Source organism: Rattus norvegicus, chromosome 5 (genome assembly GCF_021556685.1).
Source record: "Rattus norvegicus strain SHRSP/BbbUtx chromosome 5, alternate assembly SHRSP_T2T, whole genome shotgun sequence".
Classification (NCBI taxonomy): domain Eukaryota; kingdom Metazoa; phylum Chordata; class Mammalia; order Rodentia; family Muridae; genus Rattus; species Rattus norvegicus.
Genome location: NC_141538.1, coordinates 102,906,470 through 102,924,484, shown reverse-complemented (window position 1 = coordinate 102,924,484; position 18,015 = coordinate 102,906,470). Strand labels below are relative to the sequence as shown.

The 18,015-nt window shown below is 38.6% G+C and overlaps 1 protein-coding gene across 8 annotated transcripts in view; it reads left to right on the top strand.

The window, feature by feature from the left end:
* Nucleotides 1-18,015, top strand: part of Zdhhc21 (zDHHC palmitoyltransferase 21) — a 59,175-nt gene that overhangs the window by 26,563 nt on the left and 14,597 nt on the right. For all 8 annotated transcript variants that reach the window (NM_001436682.1, NM_001039009.2, NM_001436681.1 and 5 more), the window contains 1 exon segment: nt 13,203-13,319. In NM_001436682.1, coding sequence (NP_001423611.1) covers nt 13,203-13,319 — 117 coding nt within the window.

The following is an 18,015-nucleotide window of genomic DNA, read 5'->3' as shown; positions in this document are numbered from 1 at the left end:
TTGTTTTTGGTTACTTTCTAACTGTTATTTTGCTACTCTCATAATGGAAATATCTGTGTTTTCTGGTGCTCTTAGGTGACCCTCTTGGAAGGATTGTTTGACGCCTCTCCCAATGGGGTCATGACCCACAGTTTGGGAACCCATTACTTTTAGGTATAGGTCATTTGAGCAGTGCTCTGACTTGTCTCAATGGTGAGGAGGAGGCCAGCAGCCCCAGAGCCTTTGGTTCCTGACTCTGCTGACACTGTACCATGGCCTTCTCATAGTGTTTCCAGTATTCACAAGAGACAGTGGAGGACAGTGGGGTGAGAGAATCACTGCCTAGAAGGGGAGGGTGATTACCCAACTGCTTTAGTGACAGAGCTGGGTAAACTCAATTGTATGCTAGTTGTCCACTTTGTTTGGGCCTTGTTTTTTTGTTTGTTTGTTTGTTTGTTTTTTAAAGAAAATCCTTTCTCTCTCTCTCTCTCTCTCTCTCTCTCTCTCTCTCTCTCTCTCTGTGTGTGTGTGTGTGTGTGTGTGTGTGTGTGTGTGTGTGTGAGACAGAGGGGGTTCCGGGGGAGGGAGAAAGAACAAATACAGAGATACAGGATAAAAGAAAAAGCAGAACTGATGGAGGTGGGTATTTTTCGTTACTATTTACACAGTTTATGCCTTTGCATTTGAAATGCCATGAGTGTGTGGTTAAGCTGTGGGATATAAGTGATGGGAGTCTTAGTTCTGTCTATATGTGGTTACTTTGGTGCGCATGATTGTTCTGAGACCTGGCTGTTCTGTGTGGCAACCTCAGTGGAGCTCTGTCTTGAAAGTAATTGGATTGTGATTATTAAATATGGTGTACATCATCAAAACTGGATCCAATAACTGAATAAAACCAAATGAGAATTTTGCTTCTTATTGGTACTAATCATTAAACTTAGATCCTTAGTATGCTAGCCTTGCATCGAGCTGTATCCCTTGCCCACTTTTTAGTTTTCAGACAGGGTCTCACATTGGCCTCCTCTTACTCTATTGCCAAGACAGCCTTGAATTTGTAGCCTTCCTGTCTCAGCCTTCAGAAAAGATTTCAAATGTGTTTGTCATTTTCACACTGAAAATACAGTGCCTGTTTCTATTAGAGTTTTAGAAATGTTTCATCTTGCTTAAGGTTAATTTGTGGCATAATTGATGTTAATTAGAACATGTGAGTCATCCAAGAAAATTGTGTGAAAATTGAACCTCACAAGAAGTGTTTTAATATGGTTACGTAGGGTTAAGGTCATAGTTTTTTAAAGTGTGAGAGAAAAGATGTGAGAGGTGTCAGAGGAGAGAAAGATCAAGAAGAGAGACCCCCTTTCAGGGCTGGGTCAGCAGCTTCTGCCTGGGGTTTAATGAATTTCTATATTTAGATTTTGTTAATCAGTTTTACTGGAGGGACAAAAAAAGCTATTTTCATTTTTCCATGCATAGTCTGTGACTACTTTTGTGCTCCAACAAAATTGAGTGGTGGTGACAGACTGTGTGACTAGCAAAACTTAAAAATACTAAATACCTGGCTGTCAATATTAAGTTTACCATGGTAGTCAAGAGGTCCTTTTGAAAGCAGATATCCTAGATTAAACTTCTTACTTTCTTTTATTGCATGTATAACCATTAATAGGTTGTTTAACCCCTCTGCTTTGTAATTTCATTTTCTGAAAGCTTGAATAATAATGAAACTAAATATGTTAATATATTCAGCCAAGCAGGTGGTTGTGTTTGTGATCCTAGAACTTTGGAGGCTGGCTGATTGCAAGAGTTTTAGCAGTCAGGGTCAGCCTCAGCTACATAGCAAGTTTGAGGCTAACCTGGAGTTCCATAAGACCTCATATCAAAAAACTAGAACAACTGAGAAAAAAAGATAATATATATAGCAAATAGCATATGTTTAGCTTATGTTACATTTGGTTTCATGTAAACTCTCAAAAGCAGAGAATATTTTTTTTAGTTTATTTTTAAGAAAAAAATATAAACCATTGAACAGTATTACAGAGGGTTTGGTGACATTCAAAAGAAGTTCCAATAACAAATAAGAATGGCACAATAATACTTATATGGAAGATTTATAAATTTGAAATTGTAAGACTGTTTTTCTTTAGAGAGATGGGGAGATGGCTTAGTGTGAGCAAAGTGCTCATGCCCTATGGAGGTGGTATGTACCTGTAATCCCAGTGCCAGGGAGCTGGACAGGAGGAGCCCTGGATTCATGACTAGTGCTCTAGCCTCATTGGTAGGCTTCAGACCACTGAGGGTCCCTGCACTGTATGCCCTTGCCAACAATACCTGAGGTTGCCTTTTATAACATGGACAGGGACTTGCACACACATTGACATACATGCACACATAATAGGAAAGATAGGAACAATGGGTAAATTAATGCCATTTAGAGGAAGGATTAGAGGAAGTAGAGATCTGATTATAGGTGGTATTTGAATATGTTTTCATACATGTACTGTGTTTTTTTACATATATACTAAATGTTGGAAGATTAACAGTTAAAAGTATATCAAAAGATTAAAAATCCTGGGGAGAAAATAAGCAAAGCTGGGTTTTGGAAACTCAGACAAGACTAATGCAGGATTTTAAAATAGTAATAATATCTTAGTATTAATAAGTGTCAATGAAGTGATCAGATGTTGTTGTAAAAATATAAAAATAAAAAAAGTATGGCTGTCTTTTACCTTGCTAAAAGCAGTACCGTGGTGCCCCAAGATATCTGCTAGATATCTGGGCGGAAACACATCCCAAATTCACCGCGGTGGCCCAGGGTCTCCAGCCACCGCACACTTTCCTACACTCAAACTCTCACATAAAAGAACACACAACACAATAATCTTAGATCCAATTGCTAAGATATAATTGCCCACTTAAACATACAAAGCCCGGTACCATTCATCCCTTGAAAACATTAATAACAACCTGTAAATACCCAGAGCAAGATCTTTAAGTCAGCCTCCATTGTCCTGCCATAGCTTCTCCCCTCCTCTCTCCTCCTTCTGTCCTAGTCTCCTCCTCTTCCTTCAAACTTCTCTCCCGCCCATCCTTCCTTCTCCAATGACAGGCCTCCTTCTATCCTGTACTTGCCCCTCACCTGTACAAATTCAGTGGGGAGAAGGTTCTGGTGAAGTCACCTGATTCCTGAGTACATGACTAGGCAGCTGTCCTTGGGGCAGTGGAATTGCATCAAAAACAGGTAACTTCAGGGCAAACCACAACAATCAGATGTTATTAACTATATTAAAGGCATTTTGGTACAAGTAATTCTAGAAATATAACTGTTGCGTATGCCTAATAATGTTGAGCAGGCAGTGCTCTTTGAGCCTTAGCTTTCAAGTGTCTTGGCAGTAAGTGGATGGCTTCCTAGTTTGCCATTTTCTTTTTCTTCGCTCACCTTCATTTTAGAAGGAATGAAATGGAAACCTAAAAGTGACTTTTCCAAGACCATGTTGCTTGCCATTGAGGAGTCTCTGGGCATGTCCTATTTAGAACACATTTTCTGAATTAGGGGTGGCAGTTTATTCTGTGATTCCAAACTTGGGAGTCTGAGACAGGAGGGTTGGCATGAGTCTGCCATAGTGAATCTCAGTATGAACTACTTCATTTCAGCCTTCCTGGAGCAGATTATCCCAGTTATAAGCCTGAAAGTATCGTCATTTCTTCAAGTTTGAAAAATTTATTGCTTATCACAGGATTATAGATGAATATTTGCTTTCAGTTAAAAGTATTTTCCATTGTCTTTTGGTTTCTATAGTTTCACTATAAAGTCAGCTGTTGGTCTATTTCATCAACACAATGTATCTTTTAATGACCACTTTTATGATTTTTAAAATTCTCATTCAGTTGTTATTCTCTAATTCTGTAATATGCTTCAGTATTTCTTTGCATTTTTCTGTTGAAAATTTAGTGTAACTTCTTCAACCTGTGTGATGAAATTCTTACATTATAAAATTTCTGTCCCACTCTAAATATGCTGTGACCTTTTTGCATAGTTCAGGATATAATTATGTATGAGGTTTTTGCACTTCCTGTCTTTGTGGTCTTTTTTATTTATTTATTTTTTTTTGCATACCCCGCAGTTCAATCATTTTTCTACTGATCTCTCTTCTGATTTATGGTAGCTTTTCTGCTCCACTCTGTTGAGTTTTTAGTTCTGTGGCATGGTACCCTTTTAGAATTCCCACTTGATACTGTTTCTAATAGAACACTTTTCTAGGGAAATTCTTCATTTGCCATTTTTCTTGAACATCTTAATACCATTTCTTACTATCTTAAAGATTTGTTTATTTTATTTCATGTGCATGATTGTTTGGACTACACATGCATGTCTGGCGCACATGGAGGAAAGAAGGTGAAGGGTGTCTGGAAATGGAGCTGGGGATGGTCGTATGCCACTATGTAGGTGCTGGGTTCACACCCCAGGTTCTCTGCAAGAGCAGCCAGTGTTCTTAACTACTGAGCCATCTCTCTAGTCCCTTCTTGAACATTTAATTAAAGTTATTTTGATGTCCATACCAGATATTAGTCTGTACCCTGGTATACCTGATTTTTGTTGAGTACAGGGTGTATGGCCAGTTGTGGGAGATGTGGTTGGTGTGTTTGATTTACTCTTTGTTTCTGTGTAGGATAAAAGAATCCTCATCTTGACCCAGTCGGGGTTAGATGACATGTTTTCTCCTACTGAATTGGGCTTAGTTTAGTGACTCTTTTTAGAAGATCATACTTACTATGTTTGTATTTTGTAGGATGTTTGGTTGCTAAGTTTCACGAAGGACTAGTTTCAGTTTGTTCTTACTCCTCAATTGTATCCTTATGAGGTTCCAGCTGAGAGTTGAGGTGTCTCTTGTGGATTGTGTCTTCTGATGTCTTCCCTGTGATGATGACAAGCAGTGCAGACGTACAGCTCCTCTTAAGGCACCTCTGTGCTCTGGATCTCAGCCTTAACTTACCACTGGTTTCTAGGTTGGCTGCTGGTTACTGCCTTGCTGGTCATGGATTGGCCTTATCTGACTTTTCACGGTGTCCTTAGGAAGCTTAGTCTCAGACAATGGCTCTTACAGGTGGCAATAATGCTTTCATAACAGTTTCTTCTCAGGTGATTCTCACTGTTGCTGCCCTCATCTATGTAATTAGAGTTCTGTGGAGTTTTCCGTTTCAAAACTTATGTGTCCCTAAGGTTTGAGTACTGTTGGGCTCTGGACAGACTTGATAGTGAAGTAGACATTATCAAACAGAAAGAAGTCAAATGTCAGTGTGAGATAAGGAAACTACAAGAGGCTTGATGTTGGATTTGAAGTTAAATCTTCTGTAAAACACTTACTACAGTGAATGTTGTTGGGCTAAGTAATAGTACACTGTTCTTTTTATAAAAGTTCTTTTGAAGATGACATTGTAAAAAGTTACCACTAATTTCAGTGGGGAAGTCCCCATTGTCACATTGACCTTGGTGATTCTATCCATATGCATTTTTGGAGCTCATTCTTCGTACCTTTACATTTTTCTTATGTACAGTAGGAACTTGTATGCCACTCTAGAGTTGTGTGTTCAGCTGGCCAGAGCGTATCATCCCTGCCTCAGCACCCTCTTACTACTGAGATCTGCAGTGAAGACCCCAGAGTCCCTGGACTCATTGGGAGTTGATGCTTCCTGTGCATCATTGGTGCAGCGTCTGAGATTGACTTTGATCCTACACTTTGTCCTGAGGGAAGTGAGAGGCTTTGCCTGCCTTTCCCTCACACCCTTTCAGGTAGGGAGATGGCAGCACAGCGTCTTCCTCCTGTCCTTAGATGCCAGAGCCGAGTGCTTTTCTTTCTAGGTTGGGAAGGAGGGTGTTATCAGCTCCTAGGTGTGTTAGTTTCTAGGATGAAAGTGTTTACTCTCCTAGAAGAGTAGAACTGCCTGTGAAGGCACTTGCCAGTGTTTGTGAGAAGCTGGTAGGTTATAATACCTCTTGGAAACAAGAATTGAAAGAAAGCAGGCTCAAATTCTGGGAGATAAACCATTTGTGAATCTGATTTTCCATTTATTTTTTATTTTCAGTAGACTTCATTCTATGGTGGATAACTTTAGTTTCTTTGCAGTTACCTGGCCCCAGATTTTTCTCTTTCTTACAGTAATTGCATACTTATTTTATTTTTTCTTGTAGTACTGGGGAAAGCATGGCTGGCAAGTACTCCACCCCTGGATCACACTCCCTTCACCTCCTGTCTCTTAGTCTTTACATTCAAAAGAGGACCTTTCCTGCCTATTTATCAGGCTTTTGGGAAATGCTTTAAAATGTCCTTTGTTGAGGGAAGGAAGGTATAGAAAGTGTAATGGATAAGACTGTATATCTGTCTGTGTCTCTGTCTGTCTGTCTTCTGTCTATCTATCTATCTATCTATCTATCTATCTATCTATCTATTTATCTATCTATCTATGTGTCTATCTTTTTTATGTGAATCCCAAATAGAATTTATTTCTTAAACTTATTTATATTCTAGGTCTTCTGTTAAGGAAAGCTCATGAGCTTAAAACAGTTTATATGATCTATTCTCATTGAAAATAGTAATTTAAAAACTCAGGGACTGGATATATGGTCAATATTTAAGAGTACTTGCTGTTCTTGCAGAGGATCCTTTCAATTCCCAGCACCTACCTAGTGGCTCCCAATTATCTGTAGCTGCTGTTGTGGGGGATCTGACAGCCTCCTTTGGCCTTCATGGGTACCAGGTACAAATGTGGTACATACACATACAAGGATGCGGGCAGAAGCCTCATACACATGATCATGAATGAATAAATCTTAAATTAGAAAATCTGAAGGGCTCAACTAATGTAAGAAAATAATTAATGGGTGTCTAGAGATTTTCAGAAACTTAAGTAACAGGTTAGGTTTATAAAAATAATCAGTTTTGGAAAATGTGTAAAATGTATAAGCTTTAAGTCTTTAAAATGTCAAGCATTAAATTTGTTTGCCTTTTTCATGACAGTGTAATGTTGGGGTTTCCTTAAAATTCTTAAAACTCATGTCTTACCTTAATTATTGAGATTAAAATTATTGGAGGATTTAAAAACTTATTGCTTTTGGAATAACTTATTCTAATTAGATAAATTAAGTGGATATTGAAGGAAATGAACTTTAATCATTGGCCAGTGTCTATGTTTGACAGTTTTATATAGTTATTTTAAGGGTTTCATAAGCAAAGTTTAGTCACTTACTGTTTAGCTGAAGTATAAGAGACAAAACCGCAGGCTTTTAATTAAATGGGGAGATAGAGCATATTTAGAGTGAACTGTCTTACGTTAGATCTGGGGGTATCATGAATGGCATGAGTCCTTTCTCGGGTGCACGTTTTACAATTTCTATCATAGGTCGGATGATTTTGAGCTTGTACATTGCTAGGAATGCTGGGAAACATCACTTTGGAGTGTCCCTGAGACTGGTAAGATGGCTGAGACTGAGGCATCTGTAGCTCATTCATTCACAGAGCAGCTGTTGAGAGAAGGTGATTCTGGCTGGTGCATCAGCCTGCAATGCTGCTTCTGTTTTCCTGAAGAATTGTTTCTCAGGGGGGAGGGAGGGAGAGAACAGTGTCTCATGTCGCCTGAGCCGGCCTCAAACTTGCTATGTATCCCAAGCTGACCTTGGATTTCCAGTCTTCTTGTCTCCATCTTCCAGTGCAAGGGTTGTAGCTGTGCCACCATGCTGGGTGCACCTGAAGAATTTTTAGGCTGTTTATACTAGCATTTAAAAAATTTTAAGTACAGATTTAAAATTCACTTAACAAGCTACAAAATTTGCCCCACAAAGAATGACAGGTTGATAGATTCATGCATTGATGTTTTTCTCTTTTTTTTTAATTGAGGCAGCCTGCATTTAATATTTTTATTTAACATAAAGGCTGTTCATTCTGTTTTATAAAGACATCATAGTAGTGTAAATTTTTTTTAATGTATGCCCACTGGCAACTAGATATTGTAGACAGTAATTACTATCTATGAGAGAAAAAAATTTTAAGTAAATAATTTGTAGTGTTAAAGTAGGGGTTATCATTTGTTAGCAGCTAATCATTTGTGGAATACCACTCCAGTTCTAAAATTATGCTTTTAAAATTATTTTTAGATGAAGTAGATTCAAATTAACTTCAGATTGATTCTTTTATAGCTATTTTTATGTGAAGGGCAAAATCCTACAAACTAAACTTACTGATCTGAGAGCAGGGGTGACAGAAGGAGAAGGGAGGAGAGAGAATTTAAACAAAGGGCTTGCTGCCAATATTCCTAAGAAGGGAGTAAATAATGTGCCGTGGCCAGCCAGACTTTTCTGCTAGCAAGATACATCACTGCTATTCCAACTGACTGATAGCTAATAGTGTTGCTAGGGACTTGATGTCATATAGAATTGTGCTGCACAATTATGGGCCTAGGCATTTAGCTAATAAAGAATAGAAATAACCAGAAGACTTGATTGCGGGTACCTTTGAATATTTCTAAATCCCATTATAATTAAAAATATTTCTATATAATCAACCTTAAAGATAATTACTAGTTCATCGTTTATTGCTGTTAAAATACTTTAGGGCTTAATGGTCATTATTTTATCATGTACAAGGTCATTTATATGGTCACTGAAGAATGGAGAATATTTATGAAATACATATTTAACTTTATGACCTTTTGCTAAGTATAGCCAAGAAGATAGGAGATTAAGACCAATATGAAAAAAGGAACTATTAATGCCAGTATGAAGGTAATTAGCTTCTTCGTTCATGTGTGCTGACTTCACTGCTAGGAACACTCTCTCTTTGTAACATTTACAGATATTGGTAAATAAAAATCTAATAATTGTCAGTTCTTTTTGTCAGTGTGTTCCTTTTCTGTCTTGACAGATGGAACCTAGAAACTTTGTAACAAGCCCTGAGCATGTGCTGTGATAACAAGATGGCTGGATGTACATCTTTATGAGACTGTTTCTGTGGTGGTCTAGTTCTAAACAGAGGACTGTGTAACATGGGGGACACAGCAGCCTCTGCTCCTAAGACAGTCAAGATCTTTGAGTTTAAATGGTTAAAACCTGGAGCAGTGTCGTCACTCTCTTAATTCTATTCGACACTGTAGGGGTTCAGTTCGTGGTGAATTTAGCAAGAAAATATGTTACCCAGTTTCTTATGAATTTGTCCAGATTTCCTAGAGATTCCACTGCCAAAATATGGCAAGACAAACAATACACTTTTTCTGAAGTATTCACTGTTTGTCTGGAAATCAAGTGCTGGTCACATTTACTCTCTAATAACAAAGTTGTATGCACATATATACAAAATGTAAGGTTTGATTCTGAACACTCAGTGATAGTCACTAGAGAAGTATCAAAGTGAATTTTCCTTTAGATATCAATTTCCATTAGGATGTAATGATAGAATAGTTTACATTCCTTCAGAGAACATAGGAAGAAAAACAATAAACTTACAAATTCACCACCTATATTTTGGAATTAATAAACAAAGGCCCAAATTTGTAGAAACATCATACAGATATAAGGACTTTCAAACTAAATTAAAATGTGTTATCATATTATGAAATGAATTTTCATATCGGCATTAATCTCTGCATATGAAGTTGTTAGTCATTTTGAAAACTCAGATCTTTATGTTAGGTGTGTTAGATATGATCCAGTTTCTTTTGTTTCTTGGAAAGCCAGGCAACCCAAGTCCCTTAGTGATAGGCTGGCTCTCTGTAGGGATGGGACAGTCATTTTAAAATAATTCTGTTTCTATTTTAAACTCTCAATATAGTAATATGTAATATATAGTCTAAATTTTATGATTGCAGTTTTCTTTTTTACATCGTCATGTACAGTTTATCTGTAGAAGAGTGCACAACTATTAAACTATACATATACAGGCAGGCCAGTGAACTATCAGGGACTGTATGGACAGCATTCTTTTTTAAATGTAGTTAATACCCACTATGAGTTTTGCTATAAATATTCATAATATCTCATTTAAAATAATGTAATATTTCTTTTGATGGATAGATACATTGTTCCCAGTAATAAACCCATTAGGCAGCCTTGCTTGTATCTCTTTGTTGAACCTGTGGTTCACTTGGTTGTAGCTAGAAATACTGCTGTCCAGAAGCATGTTTTACATATGTATATCACATAGGTGAACTTTCTAATGGTATTCTCTAATGCAGTTGAATCCATTTAAACGTGCACAAGTAGATGATTCAGGTTGAAGCTGCAAATAGTTTCTCAGGCTGCATTAAGTGTCTGGCTTTAGCTCTGTGGTTCAGGTGAGCAAAGCATTATTATCCTTGGGATTGCTTCTCTAGTCTGCTGTCTTATCGTTATGGTTGGACCACCCTCTGTGGACTTGGTGTGATAGTTATAGAACTAATCTTGTTACATGCTAAAGCGATACTTTTGTTTTTTCCCCATCATCATCCTCAGGAGTGACTTTGGGTATTTTCTTTTCTTCCCTCTCCCAAGTGAGTTTAAATTTTAAGAAATAAGACTTTGTCAGACAAGATTGGTTTGTATAGTGCCTGAAGCAGTTGTCACAGCCATGATTTCTTCCTTTTTAATCCCTCGTTGGTGGCATCGTTCTGCTGAACACGGGTGCATTGGCTCAGACATGCGTGCCATGCTTTCACGAAGAGGGTTTGCTGTTCTTCAGGTCTGCCCTTTCTTCCTGTGAGAATCAGCACTGTTTACACACACAAGAGCGAGGCACACTGTGCCAGCTGGTCTCACTCTTCCACTCTGCCGATTCTTGTGCTCAGGATTACATTAATTACATACAACAGTGTGAGTGGACATTTTTATGTGTTTTGAATTTCCTGATCCACAAGGTAATAAATAGAGTCTTTTTACAAAATGGGAAACATTGGTAGTCCTTTAATAAACAGCGAATAGATCTTTCCTGAAGCAAATGCACTCCAGGCCACCCAGTGAGTGACTGTCAGGTGCGAACAGGACCATCATTTCAGCCTTCTTGGTTCATTTCTGAATAGTCTCTTGGATATACGACCCACCAAGGAACATTGAGGAGAAACTTAGAGTCCAATGAGCCTGGACGAAGATGGCTGCCTTCTGAGAAAAGTGTTAGCTAATTGATCCAAGGCAAAATCAAGCTTAGTTTATCCTAGAACATGGTAGATTTCCCATTAGAAAATTAGTCTGCAAAATTTATCACATTAATTGGTCAGATAAATAAGTATCTCAATATGTGGCCAAAGATAAAATTTAGAATTTCCATGTTATCAGACTAGAAGTAGATAAGTTCCTTAGTCAGAAGAAAGTTTTCCAGAACCTGGGAAAACAAATTCCTAGTGTGCTGATGAAATGCTGACTTCTTGCCCTGTGATGGAGGGGTAGACCTGGGCTTAGAAGTAGTTACCTTAGCATAGTAATTTCTACTCTAAAAGCACACATGTGCCTTAAATCATTCTACCACATAAAATCATGTGCTAAAACCCAGAGACTTGTGGGGAATGAAGGCACTGTACCCCAAATGTTTTTGTCAGTTACATTCAAAAAGGGTGAGAGCCACCAGGAAGCACACAAACTCTGTTGAGCATGGAGTGAGGCTGTGAGTGTGGACTTAGGTTGTCTTGTGAGAATGAGCGTCAGAAGCAAGCATTGCAAAGGGAAGGCTGCAGGGACTGTGTGTGGGCATGGCTCATGTGATACACTCTAGGAGATGTTTGCCGAGCGAACTGTCCTGTGTGTTCCTCATGGCTTGATTCAATAGGGTGTACTTTAACTTGATTCGTGTGGGGTCCTTGCAAATGCAATAAACAGGAAACACAGTCCTTGTAATGTTCAAGTTGTTGCTTCACGTGTGAAGTGCATTGCCTTTCAATTTTATTTTCATAAGTATTTATAATTAGACCTCTTAAAAGTGAAATGTTGGGTGACAGCTTAGTATTTCATGTTCCAGAACAATTCAAGTGGCTTGGGGAGTTTTAAGTTTTTCAGGCTAATGAGTAACTATTAAAGGTATAGAGTCAGCTCTTTTTCTTGAGTCTAAAGTTTTATCAGCATGGTCCATAAAAAGGCATCAGTCTTTGTTTCAAACAAACACGTTTTCTTCAGGCTCACCTAATATTTTATTTTTTTCCTTCTACCTACCTACCTACCTACCTACCTACCTACCTGTCTGTGTATCTATCTGTCTGTCTATTCATTCATTCTTTAGAAAATTGACTCCGTGCTGCTTAGCTTGGCCTTGGCTGTCTGGTCCTCCTGCCTTCACCTCCCAAGCTCTGCGATGCTTGCACTCCTCACTCCTGGCCCTACTTTTGGGGTTGCCATCACACTCGTGATCCTTAACCTTTGTCAGGAAGCATACGCTGCTGGCATTTGGGCATCTTCCAGTCCATCCATTGCATTAACACTGGCTGTTTTACTTTCAACTTTAACAGCAACTGGTTCCTGGAGAAATACTAATTCTTTGACTCTCTCCCTTGGTATTTTCAGTAACCATGATGTCAAATGGATTGCTCTTTGTTTTCCTGTCCTTAGAGCACAGTTCATGTTCAGATTGCTCAGTTTCATCCCCCGGAAATGACCAGAAAAATGACCTTTGCCTTATTCTAGTTCCCATTTCCCCTCATGTTCTTTTCTGTCTCAGCAACACTGTATGCCTGCATCCCCAGCAGTACAGCATGGGACATTTGGGAGTGCATAGAGCACATCATTGTTGTTTATCCTGTGTGTGGTGCAGGCTAACTGAATGGGAGAACAAATGGAGTAGGCTTGGAGAAGGCTGTTCTTACACTGCTGTTAGGAAGGTTCCCCTCGATGGTGCTATATTAGATAGATAGTAGACATTTTAGTATTATAAATCATGCCTGTACATTCCAAACTTTAAGCAATGTAATAACAAACTTTCCTTTGTGGATCAAATACCCTATAGTGTTTCTGGTTTTTATTTTCCTCCACAAATTTTGTGTGTGTGTGTGTGTATTAGAAAGGTAACTTGTAACTCTGAGATTGAGAGAGATTATTATTTTAAGACATAATACAGTAGTGAAATCCTATAGCGTTCAACTTTTTATTGTAAGTTCTAAAGTTATTTTTGAAATTTTCAAATACTTATGTGTTGCTGACATGGAACAAAGGGAGGAAGCAGTAAGGGGAATACGTATGCACAACATATTGTCTCTGATGTCAATAGCTAAAGACTTTGTTTTTCTTGTAGGACCTCTTTGTTGTTCGGCATGAGCTGGCTATCATGAGGCTGGCGGCCTTTATGGGCATTACTATGTTAGTGGGAATCACTGGACTCTTTTATACACAACTGATTGGAATCATCACAGTAAGTAGACTTTTAATGTAAAATTGACATGTATGAGCAGGCAATGTAATTGTGGACTTAATTCTAAAATGTTACAGGAAGTTTTACAAATTAAAGGGAAAAAATAACCACAATTGTTAACTACGTATAACGTATATTTAAAAATTTGCATCCCTTTTTTTAAAATGTGTAGAGTATTTTTATATTACAGTAGACCTTGTGCTTATATGCTTATTGATTACATAAAATTTTTTCTATTGATTAGCATCTAGTGTGGAATCATTTTTTTTAAATCTTATTTCCTTTTATACCATACCAATCATTTTGTTTTCTGTGTTACAAACAACTCTTTAAACATCATTCTTTTTCATTAAATTATTTGAGATCAATTTCTGAAGATAGGCTTGCTAAGACAAGACTACTTTTAGTAGTAATTAAATCATCTCTTGGATGTCCTAATTAATTTATCAATGTGCAAGCTAACTTAATAAGTGATTATCACTGTTCAGTATGTCTGAAGACAGTCAGCTCCTTCTTCTATATTTGACATGGGAGAAAAGTCTTGAGGCAGCGCCAATCAACTTCGACATTTCTCTCCATCTGAGGCAGTCGTTTTTCTTACTACTTACTTGGCACAGTTGCATCAAACATGTGACAGTATGGTACTGCTCTGTGTGGACGTTTATTGCATATGTTTCTTAGGTCAGTTTGAGAGTATAGGAATAGAAGCAATGAGAGAGAAGACAGATGTTCTAGAGAATCAATAACCATAGTCAAATCCTTTTATCACAACGAAAGAGATTTGAAAAACTGAGAAAAATCATAAGGATTGAACAAAAGAGCCCTCTGGTAGAGAGAATATAGGTCAAGTGGACTTTCTTATATATTATTGGAAGGAGTAGCACTTGACTTAACCTTGTTAGAGGGTCAATTAAATCAAATTTTAAAATGTACAATCCTTTGACCAACCTTGTCAAAATAGTCTTGTAGACGCTATGTATTTGAATGTATGTGAACATGCTCAAAGGGGCTGCAACATTGTAGTATGTCTAACATCTATGTTGTAAATGAACATTTAAGTACTTACCAGCATATAATGAATCAAGTAAAGAAAGAGCACCTCAGAGCCTAACATTAAAGCAACAGTATTCAAGAGTTATGGGACTGGCCTAAGGATGGACGTGCATGTTCATGAGCTAGAACTGAAAACTAGATAGTCCTTTGCTTTCTATAGAGACTCACTTTCAGAATGCCTTGTGTAAACTAAAATTTGCAGGAGCTGCTAAAAACCCTATTGGGATGGCATAGTATTTGCATATACACATATGTAGTTTACCTCATTTCTGCATCCTTTATAATGTCTAATACAATATCAGTGCTATGCAAATAGTCTCTATACTGTGTTGTTTATGGGATGATGCATAGAAAAATCTGAGCATGTTCAGTGCGAATACAAGTTTCTTCCTAGTATTCCTAGACTCTGGTTAGTTAAATGCACAGATACAGAACCCATGAAAACTGAGGGTCAGTAGATTTTCAATAAAAATGCCAAGACTATTTAATGTGGAATACATAGTTCTGGGACAGATAGATATTCACAATAAAATGATCTCTGCTTTATGACATGTGCAGAAAGCTAACCAAGAATGAATTACAGTGCTGAAATGGAGAGCCTAGAGCAGCAACTCTCAGAAGAAAACATGATTGACAATGTTGGTATCCTAGACTGAGCACCCAAAGTCAAAACACCAGAGAAAAATAAGTTGGACTTCATCCAAATGACTTTTATCAAGGGGCTCTATTTAAGGCAGTGCGAGAAGACTTTAGAACTCAGTTGGTCTTCACACACTGTTGTGTGTGTGAAGTGTAGTGCAGTGTTGCAGAGTGCACCTCCACTGTTCTTTAAACAGTGAGCCACAGAGTTCCCCCTAGACTTACCAGTTTTTTTATACATCCAGCCCAAAAGAGGGACGTGTGTACCCACACAGCAGCTATTTCATAGGAGCCCCAGATGGGAAGCAAGCCAGTACCTATCCATCATGTAGATGCAAGAATGTGTGATTTGCCTATGAGAATATGAAAAGAACAAAGTGCATGGTACTATGCATATAACCTTGAGGACATGCTAACTTAAAGACCACATTCTTCAACAAGGCAGTTTGTTTGAAATGTGCAGAATAGGAATGTAGAAGAAGAAAATGGCATTCTGGTAATATAGGGCTGGAAGGCTAAGGGTGACAGTTCAGGGGTATAGAGTGTCTTTCTATGAAGTAACCATATTCTAGAAGTGACATTATTGGGTCACATGGAGCCATTTTCCCTCACCAGTGGACCTTGATCCAGGGAGGCACTGCCCTCCAATAATGTATGAGAATCTCAGTTGCCCCACATCCTGTCATCATCTCTTGACAACAGTCTTGGTGATTGTAGGTATACTGTTGGTAATAGTACTTTTTTCTAGTACATTTCTCTGATGACTGATGTTGAACACTGTATGCTTATTGAGGCTTCATGCAGCTTTGTGAAGTGTTGAATCTTTTTTGATTTTTATTTTTGGAACCATTGAGTGTAAAATACCTGTTGGTAGTGGTGATAATAAGTGGCATGGCTATGGGTAACAGTGCTGTAGATGGTGATGGTTTCCTAAGACCATGCTCTCTACGGTTATACACATTCATGAGTAGTTCCTAAGAACGAGCTTCTAATGCACAAATGTATCAGAATCAACAGGTTATGTTTAATTTACAACTTTGAATTTGTCAGAATTCCTACTGGGTATTTAAATCCCTCAAGCAGAATTTCTCAGATTCCCCTGTTCTTACTGTTAATGTCTAAGATTGGACATGTGGGAACATTCAGCTAAAAGTGCACAGCACTACTGAGGGCTGGCAGAGGCTTCCTTCCCACTGCAAACCCATTAGCTTCCAAGATTGTACTGTGATGGCAACTATGTCATGCTTTTTAAAGGGTTTCTACTGTAAAGTCTGAACATTCTGAGTTGTACATAATAAGTAAGTTATCTGTTACTTGCTTGGTCCTAACCAGATAGATTATTTCTAAACTGAGTAGAAACCACACAAAATGGTACATCTATGAGACACTGAGGAAAAGACGCAAGTGCTGAGAGAGAGGAATATATGTTGTCAGTCTGATCTTTAGCCACTGTTCTTGCCCTCAAATACCGATGCTCATAAGGAAGATTGCTCTGTATTGATTGAGGGGATAGCCCGTCAGGCAGCACAAATGTGAGGACCTGAGTTTGGGTTCTCAGTCCACAAATAAAAGCCAGGTGTGGCAGGATGCATCTGTAACCCTGCATTGGAAGAGGGAAGCCAGTGTGGCCTTCCCTCTTCATTGGCCAGCTAGTAGCCGAATCAGTGAGCTCCAGGGTCAGTGAGAGACACTGCCCTATGACCCTCATGTCATAAAATGAAGAGTGACTGAAGAAGGCACCTGGTATCCATCTCCGGCCTCCACATGAATGTGTGCGAATGTACACACACCCGCACAGGTACCACACAGGTAAAGAAACTAGAGTATAAAGAAACGTTTTAATAACGTTTTCATGGATTGTTGTGGTGACTACCAAGCACTGTTCTTTTTGGATTAAGTTAGTAATTTACTAGTCAGAATTTACTCCTTTCCTTGCTAATTCAGACTTCATTTTAAGGCTTAATTGTTTAAAGTTGTCATATTTGCAGTGCATGATATTTTTAAATCTAAGGTACAGAATAACACTTAAAACATTGATAATATAGACTACGCATACCTTCTTCATAAATACTTGTTCTGTTCCATCTTTTATTAAATTAAGCTTGCCTATAAGCTTCATCATACCTGAACGCACAGGACTCTGCCATGAGCTAGCGGTGAGTTGAAGACCGCATCAGAGCCATGGAGGAGTCACAGTGGACCCAGTCACTCCATGGAAGCAGTCTTCCTCTCCTCCGCTTGTCTCCCAAAGGGTCTCTGGGAAGAAAGGATGTCATTCCTTATGGAGAGCTAGAGTCTCCTAGCTCGAATGGAGGTCCACTAAACAAGTGACCAGAATAAATGCCAGCACTAGCCCAAGGTGTCAGAGAAACAGGGCTCTCATTTTTAGTAATTATTTCTCCATTGTTTCTTTAACCTGGAATGAATAAACTCTGTTAAAGGACTACAGACAATAGACAATCAGGAATTTCTAGTAAATCGACATTTTTCAGATTTGATTTAAATTGGGATGTAAATGTATGAGTTGTGTCGTGCTCTGAATGGGTACTGGAAGTCGTGTTTGGAGAGCGTTGGCTTTGCTGCACTCTTTATTTAGGAAACAAGTTATCTTAGCAGCCCTTGCCGAGGAACCCTTTTCTGCCCTTGCATCTGAATGAAGTGGACAGTGATGTTGTTATCAATGTCATTGACAACACAATTAAGGAGCAGTAGTCCCAGGCAGCAAGAGGGAAGTTCCTGCTGGTGAGCCCCATGTTAACAGTGCAGGGTAGCCAGACCAGTGAGTTTCCAGTGACAGGAGGTGTAATCAAGAAGCTCAACAGCTGCTCAGCTCCCTAGGGAGGTCCTGACAGGGAGCTGTTGTCTGCCATGACACTCTTCTGACAGTTTGTCTGAATTTTGAATACAAGCATTTCTGTTTGCTGGGCACAGTATTTTGTGTGCTAGTGTGAGCTTCTGATGTCTTCTTTGGAGCTCAGTGTGCTGAAGTTAGGGACAGGGTGAG